Raw genomic sequence first — 25,723 nt, 5'->3', positions numbered from 1 at the left:
TCTCCATCCATCGCTGCGCCACAATGCCACTGTGAACCAAGTGGAAAGGACTCTGGAAAAGCCTGCCTGGAATGCCCAGAACTTTGGCAGTCCCAAGGGGGTTTGGAATGGATGAGCTGAAAGGAAATCCTGCAGCCAGATTACAGGCTGTGGGCCTTGGGGCTGTGCTCCTGCAGAGGCTGAGCACAGAGCACAGAACACTGACAAAGCTGACCCAGAGCACACACCGTGTTTATTTTTTCCTTCACTTTGCAGCTGGCAGCCTCTCTTTGAAGCAGGTACAGAGGTTTGTGCTGTCAGCAAGAGGGAAGAAGAATTAAAACACCACAGCTGCTGCAACATTCCATCACCTGGGGTGAGCAGCACGGGTCTGGAAATGGCAATTCCTTGGGGAAGGCTCCCAGGAGGGAGCAGCCACTCCCTGCCTCCTCTCACCTGTGTCACTCACTCTGCTGGAGCAATCTGCTCCTTCTGAGACCTCTCAAATGCATGGGAGTTAAATATCCTCAGTTTGACTAAATCTAGTGATTCTGAGGGGACAGTAAGTATTTCAAGTTCTATCTGATTTCTGTCAGGGCAATAAATTTAGGTAGTCAGGACGAAATTTAAATTTGGGAAGAATAATTTATTTTTGATCCCTGACTCTTCATTTCTCTGTTTCTTTGTGATATGGAAAATAATAAAAGTGGCAAGACATATTTATCTTTTAAAACCACTTCTATTCCCAAAAGGTGAAGCTGCATTTGCTCATATTTCCTCTCAAGAACACGATAAAAACATTTAAGCCAAAATGAATAATTCTTGTCAGAAATCATCCATGTTTCTAAGACATGACAAAAAATGGATTAGAAATTTATGACTATAATCAAGGCAGGTTCTCTACACTAAAGAAACTGGTATTAATTAACACAGCAGAAAACCTGCCCAGAGCCTCCAGACTCTCTGGGATGCTCTGGGAGTTTGGAAGTCACTTCCAGCTTATTCAGAGGGTTTTTCCTCCTGTGGCCACTCTGCTGCATTACGAAACGCACTCTGCGTCACTGCAGTACAAGAACTTGTAACAAACTCCATTGGCACTAGCATTAGAAATTTATGATGAACTCTCCAAGTATAAAAGACCATTTAAAATGACTGCCAGAAGGGAGAATGTTGGAATTGCTACTGCTTTTATCAGTCCCTGCAGTAAAACCAATGAAAAAGTGTACTTTAGAGTTTTAACAGTAACATGTTAATAAGTATGGGTCAACACTTGGTTTTGAAAACTTTAAATATAATAATGCAATTACAGAAAGAAAAGAAGCATTTTTTTGGTACTGTTTCTCTACATTTTGCTTGCAGTCATCCAACCGATTTTTAAAAAATACTCAGCAACTCCAACAAAAGAAAATAAATTTCAAAATAAACAAAATTTTTAATCCTCTAATTTTATCCAAGTACTAGGAAAAGAAATGCTCAAGATGGTAATGAAAACAGAAGTTATTTTTGTTAGAATTATAGGTCTGAAAGAAGGATACTCCTAAAATCCTTATTTTTTCATGCACAGGAACAAAAAGCAGAGTTTAGTCAAACAATACAACATTTAGTGTTGGTTCATTCTACTTCCTTCTCTTTGAGAATACAGAATTATCCATGATTTTACCTTTCTAAAACATTAACTGGAAGACTTGCAGAAGACTGAGTGCAACACAGGACTCTACCTTGGAGGCAAATGCCTACCTTACAAGGAGAAGCAGTTCAGACACTACAAAAATACATATGAATTGCTCAAGCAGAAACATGATCTGTACGAAAAAAAAGTTAGTTTGAAAAATTAAATGACAACAGGCCAGGACACATTTATGTAAAATGTCCAAAGTTTGCCTGTGTTAATTTCTAATATGATGAGATATCTTAAAGGAAAATAAAATGACAATCCAGATGAGTAATATTCTATTAAGCAATCAAGAAGTTATAAATACTGACATACTTGCCTTTGCCCAATAAACGAAAATTTTTTACATTTATTAGTACCCTCACATGCACATAGTACTCGGAGTCTAATGCATCAGTAAGATATACCCAAAATTATAAGAAATAATTTTTTATGTTAATATGTTCTCAGGACTCCATACAGAGATATTTTTGAAGCTGGGATTTTTGCCTGCCTATTTTATTGTATTCCTTTGTGAAATGTTTCCAAAATCAGCATGTTTCTGAAATATTGGTCCTAAGATATTTTTGCAATCGTCATTCCATTTAATTTAAACAGATTGTTTTATGCATAGATATAACTAATAATTTTAAAGTTAAACAATACCGCGCTCACACTAAATTACTCTGGAAGCAAAGGAAGAAAATGCAACATTTTCCCCCAAAAATAACCTGAGCAAAACCTGGGCAGTTTATGGAGGGCAATCAATTACATGCATAACTTTATTCTAGTGCACCGAATCTAAACTAAACTATTGAAACGCAGCATATGCGAATACCATCCTATCTCCTATTCATACAAGAGATGATATAAAGCACCTTTAAATAAAATTCTCAATTGATACAAAATAGTCACAGTTTTCTGCACTAACTTCAGAAGTGAGATATTGCAGGTGCTGGCACATGTCTTGAGTGATGGGATGATCTCATCAAAGAAACAAGTTTGTCATCTGTATTGGGTGCATGACAGTGCTCCCAGGCCACCATCTGAGATGCATGTCATGTGTCAGCACCAAGAACAAGAAAAAAACTTTCTGCAGCAATTCAGAAGGTTCTGGCAAGAAGGCAGCTTGTTGCTTGCTACTAGCAACCCCACTGGAAGACACCACTGATAATACTGCAACTTCAAAAAACCTTTTCAGTTTCATCTGCAATATTTCCTTTCCTCCTCACTATAATTCTATAATATATATGTAGCTGCACAAGTTATTAAGGATATAAAAGATGTACTTTCTGTGGTGGTTAAAGTGTAAAAAAAATTTTAAATACTTCTATTGTGAAAATAAATAGACAAATTATGCATCAAGCATAAGATTCACGGAGATTCAGCCTCTATTTTAAAGCAATTTGTAAAGCAGTCTTGCTCCTCCAGTGGCAATCACTCTAATTCAATGACATGGCTTTTAAAATGCCACATCACTGCACATACCTGGACCTACTTTCCTGAGCTTGGACTGTAAGCAGAACAGCAGGATCTTAAGGAGTACATAATTATCCCAGCATGGCCCCAGCTCTAAGTCTGTGCTGAGAGCTGAGGGCTTTCTGTGGTTTTTGTGATACCTGTGGTCTTACCTAGGAATTAAAAATCTAATCAATGCATGCATCAGTTAATGACTTCTACAATCCTGGAATAGAACAACTCTTAGTCTGGCTCTGCTTCAGTTGAACCTGCTGACAGGGTGTTTAGGGATATGCTGCTGTATCTGTGCACACAGTGCTGGCACACCCTGTCCTAGTGCTACACCTTTCATCTTGGGCTTCATCAGATAAAACAGCTTAACAACCCTTCACATCTGCCCTGTCCACAGTGACAGCCATACACTTCATGCAGTCATTCAGCCAACTTCATAGAGGAAACAATGGCCCAACTTCATAGAGAAACAATACCCTAAGAGCAGCAGACCTTTTTGAGTGGATGTAACTTTACAATGGCTTATAAAGATCTGGCTAATAGGCTGTATTCACATGCTATCTTTTGAGACTAGTCAGTCAGAATTGATTGCAACTATAAACCCTCAGAGAAATATTTAATAGGTATGTGATGCTTACTTCTCTGAAAGTATTGGATGCATCTGGATCCCACCAGGAAGGATTAAATTTTTTTAGGCACACTTTTTTGGAAAAAAAAAAAACCTAAAAAAGAAATAATCAAATAAATGGTGAATCATATCTATGCAATAAACTGATTTCAAACAGAGACCTCCTAGAATATGACATGGACTAAATTACAAACCACAGGAGTGGTCATCATATGCTGAAATACTGGTTTTACCTGTGCTGTCTAAAATAACAGTGACAACAGAACTTTAAAGCTTGGGCTTTAATCCACTTCTGCATTCCTGTGTCAGCTGTGCCATAGTACTAAGTAAACAAAAGCTATTTTAAATCTTTATTTTCCCACTTCTGCCAAAGGGATTCAGCAGGTACAGAGAAAGTGGCTTTGTTACACACACACTCTACTTTGCTAGAGTGCTTAGGACCATAATGAGTAGATTCCAATAGCATTGTAGTTGATCTCACAATGATAAAAAGTATCATCAAAATTTGTCTGCCAAAATATATTGATTTTGAGAAAATGTAATTTAGAAAAAAAAAGTCATTGAAGAAAATCAATGTTTTGTTGCAACATCTCTGTAAGTGTTTCAGTATTATATTATTCAGTATTCAGTTTCATATTAAATTAGAAGTACATAGGAAAAAATCAGCATTAAGATAATAATATTAAGTCTACTACTTGGTGTGCTCCTGCCCTAAACTCCAGAATTCTTTCAGAAGTCTTCTAAAGAGCCTTTTCTTTATACCCTGCCAAACTAAGAGTTTTAATTCCTCAAAAGGCACCTTGAGCCTGTCTCCTATCTGATCACAGCAGGAATCCATACTGGAGTCTAAAAACTCATAGCTGCCCTTAAGGAGGGATGAAGAATGTCCAGGTATTTGTGAATTCTCTTGCACCATGTGGTCATTTGGTGAAAAAAGTCTTTGAACTGAAAAAAAACCCACTCGAAATAAACCACTGGAGTGATTTTTGAGCACTCTGCAGCAAGGATTAGCTTCTCCCTTTGTCTGCCCACTTTCTGTTCACCTCCTGCTCTTCAGCACACCTGAAACTACAGCAATCGACTTATCTGGAAAACTCTACACTGGTTCCAGGGTAGATAACAGCAAAGAAGATGCTGAGGTGAAGAACCTGAGAAAGTACATTCTGAAAAATTAAGACTGTGTCAGTGAAAGGTCTGTGTGTGTAGTAGGAAGCACAAATTATATCTAATCTTAGACACTGGGGGACTCACCACTAACTCCTGATTAAGGGTGTTTGTCTTCAGGTGCTATACCTCAAGTATGACCTCCCTACAGGAAAATAATCCTGGTTTTCACTTTTTTATGAAGCAAATACAAATTATTGTCCACTCCCTGAGATGCAATACTTAAACCTGAGTTCTATTGGATTTCCTGCCCCAGATTTCACAATGACTTACTTCTGAAGCTTTATCTTTTTAGAAAGGAGGAGTCACGAGTTCCAGAAAGAATACCTCATCTGCTCTCAATTCCTATTCTGCATTAAAAAAATACAGATTTTAAATTCTTTCAAAATGTATTACAGTTTCTTTTTTTAAAGTTCATTGAAGTCATCAAAAACTCTCATCTCAGGGATTACACACTACCTTATACCGTGGAGCTCGGTATTGTTAGCAAAAGGAGCTTGAGGAATAGTCTCCATTAATCCATTACTGAATATTCAAAGACATTTGGATTTTCTCTTCCTGAATTCCCAGTAGCATAATTCAAACATTACTTCCAAAAGATTTTTGAGGACTAGTGCAAATTAATGCAAAAGATCTGCTGCTTGCAAAATTCTGGACTAGAAAGTCCAGAAATTTAAGGTAGAGTTTACAGCTTTTCCCTGTTACAGCCACAGACAGACACACACTGCTTTATACTGCTTGCACCTGGAAGTTTTCTGACATTCAGAGACAACAGCTGGTGAAAGTAAGCAACTTCCAAAATCTGCATGTGTGCACAGAGGCAGATTGCATGGCAGTGTCAGTAGTTAACACTGGGCAGCTCTGGGGACTTAATGAGCGCAGCTAACAATGATGATGATGAGAATTACAACAATATGTTGTAGAAAAGTATGATGTACAAGAAAAAACATGGCTAAAACTTATATATAGCTATTCCCTTCATGTAGGTGCACATAGGCTAAATAAGCAGAATTATTTATTTTAATGTCCTTTGGATTAAGCATTATGAAACCAATTGCAACCACATATATTCCTGAAGCAAAGTCATGGATGCTGGGAGATTTTTCCAGGGAAGCACGGCTTTTTCTTGTTATTTATTAAGTATCTGACACTAGCCCCAGTGAGAGATATGATACTGGGCTAAGACACATTTGGTATGAACTGACACAGCAATTCTTACACCTGTTTATCACTGCCACTCACAAACAGTCAAAAAATGAGAGCAAAGAGGAAGGTATCACTTCAAAGTACTTACTAATTAAGTCATGAATAAGTAACACATCAGATGGAGATGTGCTTCAGTGTCCCAAAATGAAATGACAATTAATTCTAGAAACAGGAGTCAGTATGGCTTTAAGTTGTCTGTATTAGCACTGTGGTTCTAATTGGGAATATGCTTTTGAAGTGCATCTGCCAAATTGTCTCCCTTTCTACACCTCTGTGCATGCTGCAGACCTGCTCTGGAGCATGCCACAGAATTGTAGAGTAACAGGAAGTTCTGGATGGGAAGGTACTTTAAACACCACCTAGTTCCAACCCCACTGCCCTGGGCAGGGATACCTTCCACTATCCCAGGTGCTCAAAGCCCCATCCAACATGACGTTCAATGCTTTCAGAGATGGGGGATCTACAACTTTTCTGTACACCTTGGATGGACTCAAGCCAGAGGTGCTCTCCATAAGCATACCTAGAGCACCAACTATGAATTATGCCCACTGAACCAAACCAGAACTACTTCTACAAAGCAAACTCTCAGCATTTAATATGGACATTGGCCACACAGATGCAGTCCACAGATCTTCACCAACTGGGCTGAACAGCACCAGCTTTTGTCACCAAAAATTGGACCAGACCTCAGGAATACAGGTTTCACTGGTCAGCTGAAGGATCTAGGACAAGACCAAGAGAGGTCTTGTCTGTTGTCCCCCAGCACAAGACTTTTAAGCACCTTTAGATGGAACTTTGAGACCTATTAATGAAAAGTGATTTCCAGTTATTTCAAACACATAGTAAACATGACATTCTGGTAATCCATCCCCTTACAGATTGTGTTGCACTTTGGATTTGTAAACTACCTATTCCTCACCCACATCGCACTTGTCAGACTCTTCACTGGAGCCAAGACATGTTTGGGCAGAAACAGACTCTGGACTCTGTGAGGTCCTCCTGCAGAGCACACAGGTAGCTCAGTGCCAAGAAGGCATTTTTTAATGGAAATCTTACAGATTGCTGCTAGGAATGGCAATGTCTCTTGGCCTCTTTTTCCACTGATTTGATTACAAAGTACAAAATTTTGTTAACATAAAGCCTCCACAGTAATTCTACATGGCATTAAAAAAGTCACCTAATTTGATCAGTATGCATCAAACAAATTTTTATCCAGGTTAACTTTATTAACACTTTTTCCCTCATCTCTTATACATACTGACTATGAATTATTTCTTTGGAGTGCTATAAAGGAAGGTGGAAGCTAAATTTGCATCATAAAAGCACTCTAATGGTGCCAAGGATGAAAAGAACAAGGTGATGGCATCACACAACTGGCCATGGCACCCAACAGAGACACCTTGCCACTGCAGCATCAGCTGTAGCTCTGAAGCTTGAGTCAGGAGCCCTGCACACATAATTTTTTGTCCAGAAAAAAATTATTTGGGAAAAGCTAAACTGCAAACATCACTGGAGCCTTTTGTCACAGAAAACTGCGGGGAATTTTTACCAACTCTGAATTCCTGCTGAGAATTCACCTCCATTTAAAAGTTCAACATGTATGGCTTAGTGAGGATGCTTAATAAGGTTAAATGCAGTACAGGCAGTACTTCTGGTACCACAAAAAAAGCTGAATTTATTAGGCCTGCAGATCAGTAGATAAATTTCTCAAAGAGACTCTATAGCTATCTCTCTACTAGTGGATTAAACTTGACTAGAATATTAAACATATACTCTGGCATGAGCATCTCAATTCCTTACTATTAGACAATCTCACCCTCCAAAATGGGGTGTCCATATGTTAGCTGGGTGTCAGAAGCAACTCTGGCACTTGCAGACTCCTGGCAGAGCCTGGAAAGCCTGGAAAGAGGTAGCAGGGGCCGAAACCACATGTGAGTGCTCCAAGAATTTACTGGTAGGGCTGGTTGGAGTTAGAGAACTCAAGAATGTTTTCCAGCACCTCTTGTGAAGTAACCTAATGGCAGCAATGTCTGTACATGGCCCCCCCACTACATTTTTTTCTGGAAGTCAGGAGTCGTGGTGGGGCAGCAGAAGAAACACAGACACACACTAAAATAAAATAAAGCTCAGGGAAATTCAGTTCTTGGGGATATTTCTTCATGGTCCAGCAGTAACTGTTGAACTGTACAGTCTTTTAAAATTTCTTTAGGATATATACTAACTCTAAATGACACCAAGGCTCTGAAAATTACTGAATAATTAAAAAAAACATGTTGCCTCCCCTTTTATCATGTTTAATACTCTGGTTTGTTTATTCCTGTAAAGGGAAAACAAAGGGAAAAAATGGTGTTGGACCTATTGGTTGATATAACAAATTTTTTATTTAGATTTCGTATTTTTCACTGGGAGTTTAGCTTGAAAAGAATTAAGAAAATATTTTGATCTCCATCAGATAGAATAGAACAGCTCAAGGGAAAAATGGGAGAAGTTGTCTCAAAACACCTTCTTTTTCCCCGTTTCCCAAGCTAGCCAGGCTGAGCCAGCCCCCAGCATGAACTGCAGCACAGTAAGGACTACAAGAAAGACAAGTCCTCTAAGTGTCAAACAGAGCCCGTTGCACACAAATTCTATTTTCTGCTCAGCCTGACAAGCTCCTTTCTGTATCTCACCCAGACAGAAAGAGAGTATTAGCTCCAGGGAGGCATTTTCAACAGCATGCCCAAAGAGAATCCTCAGTTTCTTATTTAGTCTCTTGTGCTGAAACAACATCCAACACCTAGAGCCCAGAAAACGATCTGGCTATTTCCTAGACCTCTAGAATAAAAATCTCCTTTTCATACATAAAGCTTACATAAAGACACTAGAAAGATATCAGCAGGAATCCTGACTGGCATTATTGTTATTGGCCACTAAAGAGAACAGAGAACCCTCTATTAACAACAAGATAAGCTGGAGAGTAATTAATGCAAAAGGGCAGGTTTTAGAAACACATCATCATTTGAGAGCTCCAGCCAATATTCTTGCAAACCTGAGGAGTGATACTGATCACATCTGTAAGAAGATGTTGAACTGAACACAGCCCCAGTTCTATTACATATTGTGCTACTTTTGTTTAAAAAATGTAAAAAAGAAAGAGTGGGCAGGATGAATCATAAAATTTGTACATATCAAGCGACAGGTAATGTCTGAAAAAAAATTCAAAGAAATGAAGATTTGAAGTGTTTTTTGAATTCAGTTTTGTAATTACATACAATTCTGCTGCTGCTTTTAGCACACACTCAAATACTCACAATGTTGGGGTCCTAGTTTTTCAGGGATTATACAAAGAATTGGAAACACGGCCATTCCTTGCCCTTCAAAGCACCTAAAAATTCAGGTGATGATACCTAACTACTTAAAAATTCCGCTCTTGGTGTGAAGATCTGTAGCTTTGGTGCCATCCTACGATGACACAATGGGATAACTGATGGTTGGGATATCGGCAGTAGCGCTGGATGGATTTGCCTCTGCCATTCTGTATGACAGACAACACAAGTTGGGCCAAAACCTCTTCTCTTTGACCACTGGAATTGCAGCACTGCATGTAACAGCCAAATTTGACACAATATTTGCCCTGGAAAGGAAAAGACAATATGTTCCTCAGAAGTCTGATATTATATAATATGCTAAACTAGTCTCCTCTGGAGTTTTTTCAGTCAATCAATGAAATAACTGTCTTGGAGGATTATTGAATACATGATTTTGATGACATGGAGACTACAGCTTCTGAGTGCCTGACCGTTTACCGATGGGTTTTGTGAAAAACAATCAAGGTACCCTGTCCCTGCTGAGTGATGATAACCAAATAAAATTGAACTTTCACTCCACTGTGATCATAGAGTAACCTACACATCAAAAAATTCCCTCCCACCTTCCTTCCTTGCATTCTCTAATGCCATTAGAAACAGTCACAGTTATGGTATGGCTCATTGCAGCAAAAGCACGGGTAGGAGTATACTGGAGGATTTTTTTTTTTCAAAGGTCTGGTACAGCAACCTTTTTAATAAATACAACCCTTCTTATATTTCATTATACAGCACAAATATCTGCTATTCAATTCAAAAGTCAAAATAAATAAACAAGTAAGACATTGTGTAATGGTATCATTAAAAATAAGCACTTTCTGTTTTCAAAGAAATTAGCATACCATAAAACATAAATAAATAAATAAATAAATAAAATTACTGACAGCTCTGCCACACCAGCAGAAAAGGCAACATGGCAAAGGACTTGAGGCTGAGCATTCAGCACTGAGGCCGGGGCGCTGGCTGTAGGCAAGGGCATCTTGAAGAATATGAAACAGCCTAACTGGCAGGGGGTTGGTTATGCTGCACAAACTGATGAAAAAATATCACCCTTCTGACAACAAAAGATGACCACAGAATAACAGACATGAAGGGAACAACAGGGAGAAGAAGATGGAAATGTACTAGTGGCCACAGTAAGAGCTAGGACAAAATCTAGTTGCAGTGATAGGTGACCACAGCTCAATGACAGATTGAAAAGTAACCCTGACACTTTCATCCTTTGATTGCCTTCATCAACATTACATCTAGTCAACTTTTCATACCCATTATTTCCATGTACCTGAAGATTTATCACTCATTTTTGAAAGGTAGTGCTTAATTTTGTGTCCTCTAGAAGCAATTAACTAAATCCATCTTCGGAATCTTCAGCACTGTTACTGTATTATTGCCATGTTTTAATCGAATCCCTCTGAAGTGATCTGCCATTAAGTATAGATTCATCATAACATTTTATTTCAGGTTTGCTCTTGTTTTATGATCATGAAGGGCACCACAATAACATGAATATATAAAGAGACATAGGATTCAACAATGCCACACACATTAGGGAAGAGATGACATTCAAAGTCATGCAAATGTTAAAAACAAATGGTATACAGAGGTGCAAAGAATTTTAGAACTCATTTATTACCATATTTTGCAGCATCAAGCCCAGGAGAGCTAGCTAATTGTGTGTCAGAGAGTAACAAGCTATGTTTGCATTTAGTTTCATTCAGCAGTGTTTTTAAAGAGAGGGATGGATTTGGTTTTTCCTACAACAGGTTTTTTTGTTTGTTTTTTGGGGTTTGTTTTTTTGGGGTTTTTTTTGAGACTACATATCCCAGGAAAAGGACTACTAAAACAATGATGAGAAAAACCCAGCCTCCTGCTTTCCAGCACAAAAGATGTGAATAATCAAGAGTCAAGAGGGATGAGAAAGAAAAATTGCAGAAGATTCATACAGGAGTCTCATGAGATTTGGTCACTTGCTCAAGCTATTAACAAAAATCATTCAGGGACTTGCAGGGAAAAGTAGCAGTAAATGACTGTGACTTCTGTCTTAAAGACAGCTGCTCACTGAGCACCAGCAATCAAATTAATGGATATACTTACATCTCAGTAGAGTAATTCTTTTTTCATTTAGACCACCTTGCTCATATAGAAACCTTTGTGCCAGCAGGTTACTAAATGATGTGTCTATACATGTGTGTGTCTACGTAACTTACAGGAATATAATGCAAGATTGTAAATGAGATCCTTATAGATGTGACTAATGAAAGAAAAGCATAACACCACAAGCGTTAGGGCTAGATGATTCCTTGAGGAAGGCCATGCAAAAGGGATCTTCTTTGGAGGTTAAAGCTTTTCTTTTTAATGTAAAGATCATGAAATCATAGAATACCAGCGTGGGAGGTATCCCATCTTCCAGATCACTCATGATGATATTACACAAATATTTATAAAACCAATAAAGAATATTATACTAATGGATAACAAGATTACATTATGCAAACTTCCGGCTTCCCTTTCCAACTTACAGCACCAGCATCCAATTCAAAAGGCACCCAATGCCACATAAATGGGTATGCTGGGAAAGACATACAGTATTAGCCTTGATGCAGTCAGGTTAATAATATATGAGCATGTGACTAAAGTGGGTCTACTGGAAAGATAAGCTGATCAACTACCTTAAATGCATTTGCTAATTCACTGCCCATCTTTTTATTCCTCTTGTTTTTTTCCTGTCCATTTAAGGGGCATGGTTTATAAAAAGAATTGCAGGCAGATAATCAGCATTTTAAAAATAGCTAAGTTATTCCCCCAGCTAGCTCAACCATTTTTCTGGGGGAAAAAAAGGATGAAATGCCAAAGGAGACACTATTTTTGATTAAAAGGAAATGAGATATTTCCTCCTTAAAATTGATTTCTCTTAATCACCTCTCGTTCATCACACAAACACACACAGCTACTGCTAACTACTTCTCTACACATTGCATAAGCCCTTACTGCCCAAGGACAACTTGCTCTCTCTGTCACACAAGGTTAAAGTGAAATCCAGTCCATCCCATCTGTGCAATTAATTTGCACCTACATTCCAGGTACGTAACAAAGGCTGCTTATGGGACTCTGGTATTTCTTTAGTTTGTTTTCACAAAGTAAGTATGCTGGAAGTCCTTCACCTACAGACCCTTATCTACCTAAACTGAAGTGAACAACATCTCCTCTGACCTTAAGTGCAGGTAAACTGCTCAGTGTAGCTGTCCTGTGTTCCACCTCAAGCTCCCTCTTCTCTTCTTCGGTAGCTGTCTCTCACCTGCCACAACTTCTGCTCAGTCAGGCAGGGCACCATGCAGCATTTGAACTGCATGGAGCTGCTGTCAAGGGGCATGAAGCCAAGCAAGACCAAGAGACACAGTTCACCCCTCATAAACAAGCCTGCAACAGCAGTTTCCCAACATGCAGGGAATATCTGTCCACCTATTTTGTCAAAGAGGAAAAAAAAAGAGCTGACAGCTCTGACACCAATGCAGGTGGCATTCACGTCACTGACTGCCAGAAGGGTAACAGATGAGTATTTGGCTTAAGCCACATTCACTGTACAGAGAATGGAAGGAAAAAAGGCACAATGAATTATCTACAAGAGCTGTACAATGAGCTGTCTTCTAATACAGATTTTCCAATCAGATCAGCTGCATGGCCCTCTGGAGAGTCCAGCTCTCCCACTAGAAATGATGGCTATTTAACCTCACAGGGATGCAATGAATTGCACTTTCTGGATAGATCTAACCTAACAAATGAAGTGAGCCAAGGAGTTTTCTTGTCTGGAGGACAAGTGTTGTTGCACAGCACAATTTGTTTCTACCTAGATTAACTTATTTCACAGCACAACTAGCTGCATCCAAGTTGCCAATGAGCAGTGGAGCTGGCATGTGCTGACCTCAGAGAGTATCAAACCTGGGAAACTGCTGAGACAAATCCATGCTAGTGACTGACAAACAAGTGCATGACAGATCACAGGTGCTGTGCTCAAGCACCTAAGTACTGACATTCTACAGATATCAGGAGCACCACAACTCTGAAATTTAGCAGTGCCATACTCTGCGGCTCAAAACCAAAACTAAGGGTCATATATACTGTTCTGCAAATCCTGAAGACCTCTTCCTATGTAAAGTTCCAGTTGGTTTGGGAGATATTTTTGTTATCCAAATAGAAACCTATTGTACATGACTGGAAAATGCTTAGAAAGTCCAAATGACTAACAGAGGATTCCTATCTAAATAGCCTAGGAGGTCAGAAGCTAAAGCAAATCACTTCTGATGCAGAGAAAAAAAGACATGTCAGTGTGTTATATTATTAAAAAAGGCTTAAATAAATTATTTTTATCTTTAACAACAAGACTTGCCACATTATCAACTAATATTGAGAATTAAAATGCAATGTTGTATCATCTAGTATTTTCAACTTCAAACTTTCAGTGCATTCTAAAAAGCACAGTAGCATAAGAAATCAGCACCTGGCCAAGGAAAATGGTCATCAGAAAACACCAAGAAAAACGGTCATCTGTTTACAAAATAACATTTGATAAAGAAAGAAAATTAATTTATATTTTAGGCTTCTAAATCTGGAAGATTCCATTTCTTACTCCTCCTGAATTATTTCTCCACTGAAAAATGTGACAGGGGCTGGCTCTGATTCCCTGCACAGCCAAGTGCAGCTCCTGGAAGGCAAAGCCCTCAGATTTTTGATTGTGCTTCAGCCCAGTCCAAAAGCATGAAGGACCCTGCCCAGCAGAGCTCAGGTGCACCTGCACTGGATTACAGCTCAACCTTTGACATTGGAGCTGAGCAATGAGCTCACGTGCTAAAGCCATGATGGGTAAGGAACAACCAGAACGGGAAACCTTACAATATCCCTTATGTGAACAAGACATAGTTAGGAGAATGAAGCTCTTCCTTTCAAGTAACTTTAGGGTTAACAGACCAGCAGAGTAAGACAGTGGGGCTATCTTGCATCTCAATTTGAAGAACAAGGGATGACCTATTTTTAATCACATGCATTTGAGGCTACTTTCAAAGCCTATCTTCTCTGTCCTACATGTATTTTGATACAGAATTCACACAAAATCTATATGAAAAACCCTCTGCAGTTCACACTGTGCACAGAATTCACATGCAGGGCATTGACCTGCTGGCTAATACTACTTAGTCAACTAAAGCTCAGCTGTGTGCCAGTTCAGGGCTGTCTTCTAATTATCTTCAAAAAGGCAGGTTAAGATGGAGCAACAGGCGGAATTCATTCCAACATGTACTGGAAAAAAGCATCTATCCTAAGTCAGTCAACTCCTCTCATTGTCTTTTCCATCCCATTTCCCTATTAGTACCTCCAGATAGGTACTCCAGAGGGACCAGTTGTCCTTGTCTTAAGTACCTGTTTTAGAACAAAACATATTCCCTTATGGAAGTGCTCCTCTCTGTTAAAGGGCACTCTGATGATCAGCTCTGGCTGGATGCTGGTCATACAGCAGATAACCTATTTAAAGCTTGTGAGACAAGTCTTATTCTGAGACCAACTCCCACTGGTACAACCATTCTGTACAGAGCTCCATGTTGACATAACTTCACAGCATCCAGAAATTCTACTAGCTGCACCAGAGGTACCTCTGGCATCTCTGCAGAGTGCTGTATTGTGCCATGGAGACATACCCATGAACTAATGAAAATTCAACATTCATATTAGTATTAAGAAAAAAGTCATTAACTGCTATTGAACTGCCAATTATCCAGTGTAACTGCAGACCTCCCAGCACAGCTGTTTTATCTTCCCTCTCTGCTGCGTGCAATATTACATTCATATTGCAGATTACATTATCACAGCGACCTGTAACCAGCTCCTAACTGCTGAGAAAACAAATTATTTTGCCAAAGTTATCAGTTCAAATCTGTAATAGTGAATAATGAATTAGACATGCTCAGACTTGGGGATTTTTTTTCTTGCAATATCTGTAGTTATGAGGAACTGTGACATTCAATTACAAATATTAAATAAACCATTGCTTTGAAATTATTCTTCTTCCAGCTATTTTTTATGACTCCATGTCACAGGAGAGAAAAAAAGAAATTTTGTCCTGGATAAGCTAAAACCCCTAATGGTAGCTTAATATTATTCAACCTCTTCCACAGAAAGTTTTTTATTATCCTTCAGTATTGATGGATTGCACTTGATACTACCCAAGTTTAAATTCTTTATATAATGGTATCTTTATTAAAAGGAAAACTGTGAGAAAAAGTGATTTTTTTACTAAATCATCCCAGGGCTCTGGTGACACCTAAACAAAAGGTACTCTCTTCAAGTTACAAATCACTAGCCATGGTAAAAGTAACCTAGAGAAGTAGTAATGTGTTTATTGGTCTCCTCCCCAAGTGTGCACCACCAGCAAGCAGCAGAGTCAGGACATTTGGCACTGAGGACCATTGTGGCACTTGTGTCATGGAAGTTTCCATGTTTGTCTCTTGTCTTCTGCCAAGCATGACATTGTCTGCCATGCCTTTATCAAATTGCCAAGCTTTCTGTATCACTAAAGACATTAAACTATCTAAATAAAAATTCAGTGCACTTTTAAAGATCTTCATATAAATATCCCTCTTTCCTTTATCTCTTTTTCTTTCTGTCTTCAAGGGAGTGAAAAAAATTTTCTAGGTATAGAGTAGGTAAAAATTCATAAAGCTTCTGTCAATTTTCCATTCCTGTTGACTTAAATTAGTGCACTTCTTCATTACCTGGGCATGATAAAATTTTTTCAGCAGAGGTAAAAATATATAATGTATACATGCACAGAAGTCCTGACCTTGTAGCTTCATAACTTGTTTCAATGACTACTACGTGTTTGAAAGAACATACATGTGACACCTGGCGCAATGGATGCAAAAGTACTAAGAACACAATAAAGATTTATGTTGGTGCCTAATGACATCTCAGCTGGCAAGGAATATACTTATGGCACTGGCATTTATTTACAAATGTCCTATGGGAAACTTCCCATCTTCTGAGACATCTTTATTTACAAATGTCTTATGGGAAACTTCTCATCTTCTGAGGCATCAGCATGATACCAGCAGGAGCAGCTGAAACCACACCAAGACACACTTGTGAGGACTGACAGAAATAATAATGAAATCAGAGCAGAGATTCTCAGAAACAGAGTGCTGGAAAACAGCTCAAAGCATCAGCTAGCCCAGCCTCCCCAAAGGCAGGAGCAACACCACTGGAAGAGGTATTTATCTAATCCCTTCTTGAAAACCTGAAAAAAGGAGATGCTACAAAAAATGTAGTTAGATGAAAACCAATTGGAAATCAATTCCCTAATTTCTTCAGATCTAAATTCAGTTGGTTCCAAAGAGCAACTGATCATCATTCTCTCACTGCCATCATCCTACTTACTGAGAACTTTTATTTCTTCTCCCCATCCTATCTTTCAGTATTAAACAAACCATTTACTTCAACATCACTGCATATGCCCTCTTTTATAATTATTTTAATTAGAAACACTTTTTTTCTGTTCCTTACACCTCCTGCTTCTTTCCATCTCCCTGAAAGTCAATGAGGAAACACTGGACACAACATTCTTGCTCAGGCTTAACTAATGACAAAGCAAACTCTGTGTCTTGTGAATGACACTTCTATTTATGTACCCTAAGGTAAGATGTGTCTTTTTTCAATTATACTGCACCTGTGACTTTTTCACTTGCTTTAGATTCTGGTCCAATAAGACCTTTTTTTAGTGTTCTACTGCTTAGCCAAATCTTTATCATTTTAAATAATGGATTAATCATTCCTTATATAACACAGCACTTCATGCTTGCTCCCCCTTTATTTGGGCTATTCCTCTAGTTTGTAAGCATAATTTTGAATCCCTTTCTGTCCATGGAATGCTTGCAATTATTCCAGATTGATGTCATCACAGATCATATCTATTTCATCATCCCAGTCTGGATGATTCGATGCTGGCAGCTGGAGCTGGTTTTTAAATAGTCTACTGGCATCTCCCAGCAACATTTACCACCTCCCTGTCTCTGCATGAGCAGGTATTCCTTCCCCTTCAGGGTAGCTGCTTTCCACTGCAGATAAGCAGAAGACTGTCATCAATTCCCCTGGACAAACAGGAGTCATTTCCCTATCACACCGTCTGCTACAAGCACTTCTTTCTCTCTCTCTCTGTCAATAAGAACTATGAAACATGACAGAGATGGAGAGAGAGAGAAAGTGAGGCGGGCTGGGGGAGTTCATGGGTACTGTACAGAGGAAGAAAAACAGATGGAGACAAGGCAGAGGATGGGTGATCTTGTGGCCAGCTGGTAACTAGAGAGCAGGTGACCTGTAAGGTAGACTGTCCTCCAGGATCAGTGCCTGCTGCTGTGCCCCTCTTGTAGTGGATGGATGCTGGCTCATCACCAGCACAGTGACAGCACTCTGCAGGGCTATGATGGCCTCAGGAGATCCTTCCCTGCTTGGGCACTACTTCTTTCTGCTTCCTTTTCACCCCTATATTATCTATCAAATACATGTATGTATGTATCAAATATATACACACATACATGCAAAATTATCTATGTGGTCTTTCTACCTTAGTATGATCTACTATTCTCCCTAAAAATTATTAAATTTTAAAAAAGTTAAATTATAAAATATAAAAAAGCAAAATTAGAGTATAAAGTTACATATTCTATTTTATACTCCTGTGATTTGTGAACTAGTAATAGGCACTGCACACATGGATCCTTTTCTGGCCAGAAAACTGGTGTTTGCAATATGATTATGCAACCATTGTATCAGAACAACTCCTTTAATTTCTCCATCTGAATGTTCAAAGTGAAGTTTGTGAAAACTTGGTTATGATTTCCTGCAGGAGGTAATATCAAGATTCTGCCTGCAAAATATTTAGGAAATATCTGTTTATGGCAGGAAATATAAGCTACATTTCCAGTTGGAAACACAGGTTACATTTCACTGTGTGTACTCAAAAACTAACCAAGTTGCCTTGGCTCTCTCCATAGCCATTCGGGAAACAAGGACACCTCCCAGAAATATTAATCCTTCCATTTTAAGAATAACAACCACACAGACATCTATTCCAGATATCTGTTCCGAAATAGTGACTGTCTCTTTCTTCTGATTCCAGAGGGAGCCTGGAGGATAGGCTTTGGCTGTACATCTAAGGAACAATTCAGTTACCTAAGCAAAGGTGCCTGGTGCCATTTTGGATGCCTGGATTATGCAGGAACCCTGCAAAGAGCTGGCAGGTACTGCAAAGGATCCATGCAGGTTCACTTAAGTTCTAGAGAGGCAGCTGGAGTCCGAACAAAACATCTTGAGGCACCTAAAATATCTAAGAAGCACTATTACATTGCCTTTTTTATTTTAGGCTCTTTCAATTGCATCACCTGTATTGACAAGAACAAGACTCAGTTGTTTAAATTTCAGGAGCTGCTGTTGTGTCTAAAACCTGGGCACAGAGACATGGCAGAGGATTTGCAGGAGATCTGCACCAACCTGAACTGGAAACAGGACAAGTATGAGACTGTGAAGCCAAAATGACAGTAGACACCTTTGCCCAAGCATCCACATTCTGTTCTAGACCTCCATTAACTGCAGTTGTAGAGTTTAGCAATCCAGCTCTCACTTAGACATCTAATGCTATAAATCTCAATTTACATAAATGGAATCCACCAAATTTTTTATCATATAAAAGATGTGACAGATTTCATTAACAGAAGCATGATGTTCTTCACCCTCAGAACTTCAGGTGAAGTATGAATTAATTCACCTAAAAAAAATTATCTGTGTATCCCTGTCAAGGAAAATAGACACTACTTAGTCCCAATGAATAGTAAGTTCAGTCAACCTTAGGGCAGCAACTAAAACAGCTTGTCAGAAAGATGTCAAAATTGCTTTAAAAATCAGCAGGCACCCAATGATGTCCATATGCATACTTGCAGTTTTATAAAGGCACAGGCATAAAAATAAAAATTACAGTGTTAGCAGAGAGGAGATTACATCTTTTTCAGAGTGACAGCATAGAATAGATGACATCTTTTTCAGAAACAACAACTCATCTGTTTTAAGGTCTGACTTTATGTCAAACTAATTTTCTGACTACAGTATTCTCAAAACAGCAGGATGACTTTATAGCAAATGATGCCTCCTGGGTTTTGCTGGTTTAATTTTATAAAAATTAGAGCCTTTGAAAAACCCTAGATGGACAACTCTGAAGCCCTCTCTATAAACAAAGACAATGCAGACAGCACTTCTGAGAGCAGTAGCCCATTTCCTATTCTCTGCAAAACATTATCTCTAAGAAGAAAGGTTCATTTTTGCACTAATCTCCTTGTTTTCGCCATCCACTTTATAGCATTATTTCCCATAAACTATGAAATACATTCTAAAATTATAGTAAAATGAAAGTACAGTACTTTACTCTTCCAGCTATAATAATGACTTTAGAGAGGGGGTTATTTGGAGATTCAAAGCATTGATTATTTAACTTCCTAAGATACAGAAGCATTTAGATGCTTGAAAATTGAATGGCTGAAACTAACGCATTTAATTCACAGACCAGACATTCAAGAAGGATCAGACTATTAAAAAAATTGCAAATTGTGGTCACTTGTCTGAATGGAAATAGGGTGACATACTAGCAAAAGCACAAGAACTATTTCTTTTTCAATTCGTGTAATGTGAGCAAAACACCTAAAAACACAGCAAAACCAAAATAAAATCAACCTGAATAATGAAAAATGACAAAATTTATGGCTAAGTTATTGAAACCTGGCAACAGTAATCTTCCATATTCTTTATTTGTAAGATGACTTACAGTATATTCTCAGTATTACATCTGTTTTTATTATTGATCAGTATTTTGTTTGGAGATTTATATTTCTGTACAATTTATAGTGGTTCTAAATGCAGATATTGGCGGTAGGCACAAAAATAGGTAGGTGCTTAAGTAGCCAGTTACACATATCATTTGTGAAAAAGGCAAATAATTGTGGGAAAGTATGTACAGGTTAAGCAGGGGAGTAAAGCACATTGACATGGATACAGACATATGTGCAGACTGCAGCCCTTCCCTGAGCAATGCACTTCTTATATGCAACTTCATTAATTCCCCCTTGCTACCATATATATGTAACTTAAATTATAAATACCTAATCATGTGATTTTTTTATAACATACAGGTTTACAATTTCACTAATGGTACTCAATATTTTCAAGATGTTGTGAAATCAAATAGAAACTGCTTATTTACAACTTTTCAGTAAAACAAATTGATGGTCTGCAATTCTGATACTTGCATCTGTCCTCCTGATCCAGCTTAGCATTTCAGCATCAAAAATAAAGAGAAATGTTAATCATTTCATGTAATACAAGGAAGATGTACATGGCTATCAGTAAGTCTATTCTAAAAAATATCTATACAAATAAAAATTTTAAATGCTGGAAAGCTTAATAAACAGCAAATATTCATAGAGGAATATATGATATATAAACCTACAGTTTGATTATGAATAGAAAAGAGCATGATACAAGCTGTAATTCCTGTTACAAAGAACTGTAATCATGTCACTGAAAGCAATATTACAGGCTGCCTAGAAAGTAGCATAATAAAACTTGCTGTAATAACATTTTATTTATGTCCATAAAATTGAAGAATGGTAAATCTCTGGTTATTTTATTTTTAATACAGAGATGAATTTTAACAAGCTAATTTATAAAAGGTTACACCAGAGTCTAGATTTAAATCAAAGGAATTAATGTCCACACTACCACAGTTCACACAGAGAAATTCTTGTAACAAATTTCAATAGTTGATGAGGCTAAAGGTCAACACTCACAATATCTGTTTGGAATTAAATGAAAGAATATGCCAAAGTTTAAAAGTTTACTTGGCAACCAGAATGAAGTTCAACAGCTATGCCTCAGGTCTTCAAACTAACTAGGCCCTTTTTTTCCCCTACCCAAATAACTACTTAGAATAAATACTTGAGTAATCTTGAAAAGCTCTGTCCCTTCACCCTTATTCGCTGTTCATTGAGATATACATTGATATATATTTGCTGTACATTGATATATACAAGAATGAGAATTCTTGCAGAGCAGTAAAAAGTTACTTAAAACAAGTGAAGTAACCAGCTCAGGCAGTATGTGAACACAGCTGAGCCTAGTGAAAGATGACTTCTTCTCCTGGCAGGTGAGACAAGCTTAGCTGAAATTCTGGTTGTAGTAAGATGTTCATCAATCAGAAGCCCTTCCTGTTCATTTTTCCTGAAGTAAACTGCTACAGTTTTTATAGTAAAAGTACTCTAGCAACCTGCTTCAGAAACACATCATTTCTTTCTGTTGCAAGATCTGTATTGATGTTTTTCAGATTTTGCATTGCTCCATGACAGGGCACAGGAAAAAGCTTCCACTTCTCTGCAGCTGCTCTGGTAACTAATGGGCAAGAGTGGGCACTGACTCCTGGGGCAGCCAGAAACTGAAGCACTTGGTGCACTGACACACAGTCTGGGGACAAACTGACCATCTTCCTGAGGAGCTCCTGCATCACTGAGGATCTGATTACCCAGCCTAGCATAAGAAGCCGTGTAATTACTTACTTTTCCTTATACCCTTGCTACAGTGGGTTGGACAAGTTGTTATTCAAACCTAATAGGCTTTCCTGCAGCTAGGAAAAAGGAAAGAAAAAGCACAAAAAGCAGCATACATCCCCTCATTTTCTTTCCAATCTCAGTATGCCTTTCTCTGATATTTATTGCCTCTCTGGCACTTCACGTACACAGTGTTATATATTAATTTAATGAGTCATGTAATGCTTCCCTAAGACTGGAACATATCCAAAGGTGGGGAAGGTGGCAGTGGGGATAGTGAAGTCAGATTTTTCAATTACACTTCAGAGAGAAGCTTTCATTCAGCTCCCAATTTTTTCACTTGAGAAGAAATCCCACAGGTACAGAAAAGCCTGTCAAATACATGAGGTGTCTCTGCAGTTGCCTGAATCTGCGTGAAGCCTAAGATAAACTCTTGTAAGAACCATTTCATTTTTTTCCCTCCTGAATGAGTAGAAAGGCTGCCATTGGTGACACTTTCAACTGCAAATGGGTAACTGTATCTCTGTCAAAAGCACTTTTTAGAAGATGAGAAGTAGAGCAAAAGTTTCTCTCTCAGAATTTCAAGTAGAGGGGGTGAAAGTAGTGGCAGGATTAATGAACCTTCAGAGAACATGTATCAAGCCAAGATACACCAGCATGTAACACTGCAACAGTGCATTGAAGGAGAGATAGGGCAGTGTTAGCATCATATGTACTACAGGAGAGCTCAGTTTCCAAACGTATACATATTATTTTTAATGTCATAAATGTAACGACAGCATTGCTGAGTCTTTCTACACGAGGTTTGCAAAAGGAAGAATACAAGGAAAAAACCTGAGACACAGAGGGAAGGAGTAACTTGCTGAGGAACATGAAAAATCCACCTCAGATTTAGGATTAGGATGAGAAGCAGAAATTGTAGCTTCTAACATTGAATCATCAAGGTATACAGACGAGAGGATCAAAACGCAGAAAAGCACTAAACACCTCCCTGTCCATCGGTGAACACGACACAGCATCACTTTCCGAGACACTACTAGAATACTATTCCTCCCAAGTCCATTCACAACCGCGCCGGCTCCGGGTGCTCAACAAGCCTTAAAGCACTCGCACATGTCAGAGTTTACCCACAGACAAGCTGGGCTGATCGGATTTTTTGCCCTGAAGCGCGCAAGAAGTAGGGAGATGCCGATAGCCGCGGCCCTCCACCACCGGCCCTGGCAAGCCCGCCGGCCGCCGCCAGCCCACCCCGCATCCCGCCCCGCTTCCCGCTCCGCATCCCGCTCAGCGTCCCGCTCCGCATCCCGCTCCGCATCCTGCCCCGCATCCCGCCCCGCATCCCGCTCAGCGTCCCGCTCCACATCCCGCTCCACATCTCGCCCCGCATCCCGCCCCGCATCCCGCTCAGCGTCCCGCTCCACATCCCGCTCCACATCCCGCCCCGCATCCTGCCCCGCATCCCGCTCCGCATCCCGCGGGCTGTGAGGCCGCGGCAGGTGCCGGGGGCCCGGCGGAGCAGCGAGCTCCGGCCGCCCGGGGGTACAGCAGGAGGAGAAGGCGGCTTGGGGCAAACCGGCGGCCCGGCACACTCGCGGAGACGGCCGCCGGCAGTGAGAGTGGAAAAGGAGGGAAGGAGGAAAGCGCGTCTCCAGGGAAATAAAGTTTTCAAGCGAAGAGGGCAGCGCTCGGAGCGCCGCGCAGCCCCGCGGCCGCCCGCCGAGACAGCGGCGACTTCGTGAGAAACGAGGGACGGCAAACGGGCGGCCGTGACCCGGGAGACAGCCCCGGCGCCGGCCGGGCTCGCCCGCCACTCACCATGTTGACTTCGGAAACCATGTCGATGCTGGCGATGTCGATGTTCATCCCCACGCAGACGGGCGGACCTGCAGGCAGAGCAGAGCTTTAGCCGGCGGCCGGAGGGGCCGCGGCAGCGCGGGCGGGCGGCGTGGCCGGAGCCGCCGTGCGGGAGCGGCGGCAGCACCGGGGACAGCGGCGGGGGAGGGGGAGATGGCCGGGCGGCCAGCCCGGGCAGGGCGACTCACCTCCGAAATCCGGCCGGAGGCGGATGTCGTAGCCCTTCAACAATTTATCCACAGTTTCTTTCACGAAGGACATGTTGCCGGGATCGTTCACACTGCGGGGAGAAAGAGACGGGGGTGTCGGGCGGGAGCGGCAGAAGCCGGGGTGCGGGGCCAGGGGCGACGGCGGGAGCGGGGCGGGAGGGGGAGGGCGGGGGGAGCGCATCAGCCTGTTCCCCTGGAGAAACGCATCCCGCTCCGCCGCCGCCGGGGCACGCTGGCTCCTACCTCTGGGCGCAGCAGACCACGGCCACCAGGACGGGAGCAGAGAAGATCCCGAAGATCCTGCCTCTCCCAAAGCCCCACATCCCTCCGCTCCACGCTCCCTTCGCGCAGCAGCAGCAGCAGCCGCCGCCGCGATCCGGCTGCCCCGGCTGCTGCTGAGGAAGAGGCGGAGGCGACAGTCCCCGTTCTCCCCCCACTCGCCCTCCCTCCCCCCAAAAAAATCCCCCACCCCCTGCCCCAGCAGCACCACCCGGCCCGCGGGAGCCGCCCGCGCACCCGGCTGCGCTCGCCCCGCGGCCGGACGCCGCCGAGCCCCGGAGGAAGCTGCCCTCCGCCGGAGCCCGGCTCGCCGCCTCCCCTCCGCCCGCCGCCGCCTTCCCGCCAGCCGGGAGGGGAGGGGAGGGACGGAGGGAGGGAGGGCGCCGCCGTCCCTCCGGGCGGAGAGCCCGAGGTGGGGCGGCGGGGGAGCGGGGCCGGCGGGGCCGGGACGGGCAGCGAGGGGCGGCGGCTCCCCGGGCACCGCCTCGGGGCACGCCCGACCCCGGCACGGCACCGGCCCCGCGATACCGCCCGGAGACGGCCGTGGTCACCGGCAGCCCCGCGGGGTCTCCCCGCAGCCGGCTCCTTGTCCCCGGGGTCGGAGCGGGACCGCGGGTCTGGGGCAGCCCGCAGGGTCCCCCCTGGAGCCGATGAGCAGGGGCTGCCCGATGCCGTGCCTCTGTCCGCCCTGCCCTCGGCCTGCCCTCCGTTTTGGGGACTGTGCCCACCTGCCCTGTGGCGCATCCTGGGAGCGATGCCCGGGGTGAGCCGCCGGGGCGGGAGAGGGAGCTGGCCTGGGAGCCCTGCCGTGACTTGCAAGGGCCTGAAGCTGCCTCTGCCCGGCCAGGGATGGGGTGTGCATGTACAGGAGCCGGGCCTGAGGCTCCCTCAGCCGTGCCTGCCAGGGTGCCACTGCACTGGCCGAGATGGACGCGCTCTGCCAGGCAGAAGCTCTGCTCGGTTCAGAACGTGTGTAGCCAGGCTTGTCATACGGGACAGGAATGAAGGGAAATGGCACTGGTGCCAGAGATGTAGGGTGAGAGTTGTCTCCTGTGAGCTTCTGGATGCTCTCAACTTTGTATAAAACATTGGTTGAGGGAAGACAGCACAGTTGTTATTATTTTTAATCTTCTTCCATGCTAATTAGTACTTTCAGCAGGACTTATTGGCATGGAAACAGAAGAATGTTGACTTAGAGATATTGGCTTTGGTTGCAGAGGCAGCTCCTCTCCACCTCACCAGCTCTTCACCATGCTCCATGAAAGTACAGACATGCCCTTGGCCAGCTTCTGATTCTGGTTACATTGCAATCAACG

At 41.6% G+C, this 25,723-nt stretch overlaps 1 protein-coding gene across 1 annotated transcript in view; it reads right to left on the bottom strand.

The window, feature by feature from the left end:
• Positions 1-24,204, bottom strand: part of GABRB3 (gamma-aminobutyric acid type A receptor subunit beta3) — a 115,537-nt gene extending 91,333 nt beyond the window's left edge. Inside the window, exons 1-2 of the mRNA XM_059466830.1 lie at positions 24,108-24,204; positions 23,881-23,948 (exon numbers count right to left, since the gene is read on the bottom strand). Coding sequence (XP_059322813.1) covers positions 23,881-23,948; positions 24,108-24,180 — 141 coding nt within the window. The 5' untranslated portion in view covers positions 24,181-24,204. The remainder of the gene's footprint in view (positions 1-23,880; positions 23,949-24,107) is intronic.
• Positions 24,205-25,723: the final 1,519 nt, after the last annotated feature.

The sequence above is a fragment of the Ammospiza nelsoni genome, chromosome 2 (genome assembly GCF_027579445.1).
Source record: "Ammospiza nelsoni isolate bAmmNel1 chromosome 2, bAmmNel1.pri, whole genome shotgun sequence".
NCBI classification, from domain to species: Eukaryota; Metazoa; Chordata; class Aves; order Passeriformes; family Passerellidae; genus Ammospiza; species Ammospiza nelsoni.
The sequence above is the reverse complement of the archived record's forward strand: the minus strand, read 5'-3'. Positions and strand labels throughout refer to the sequence as shown.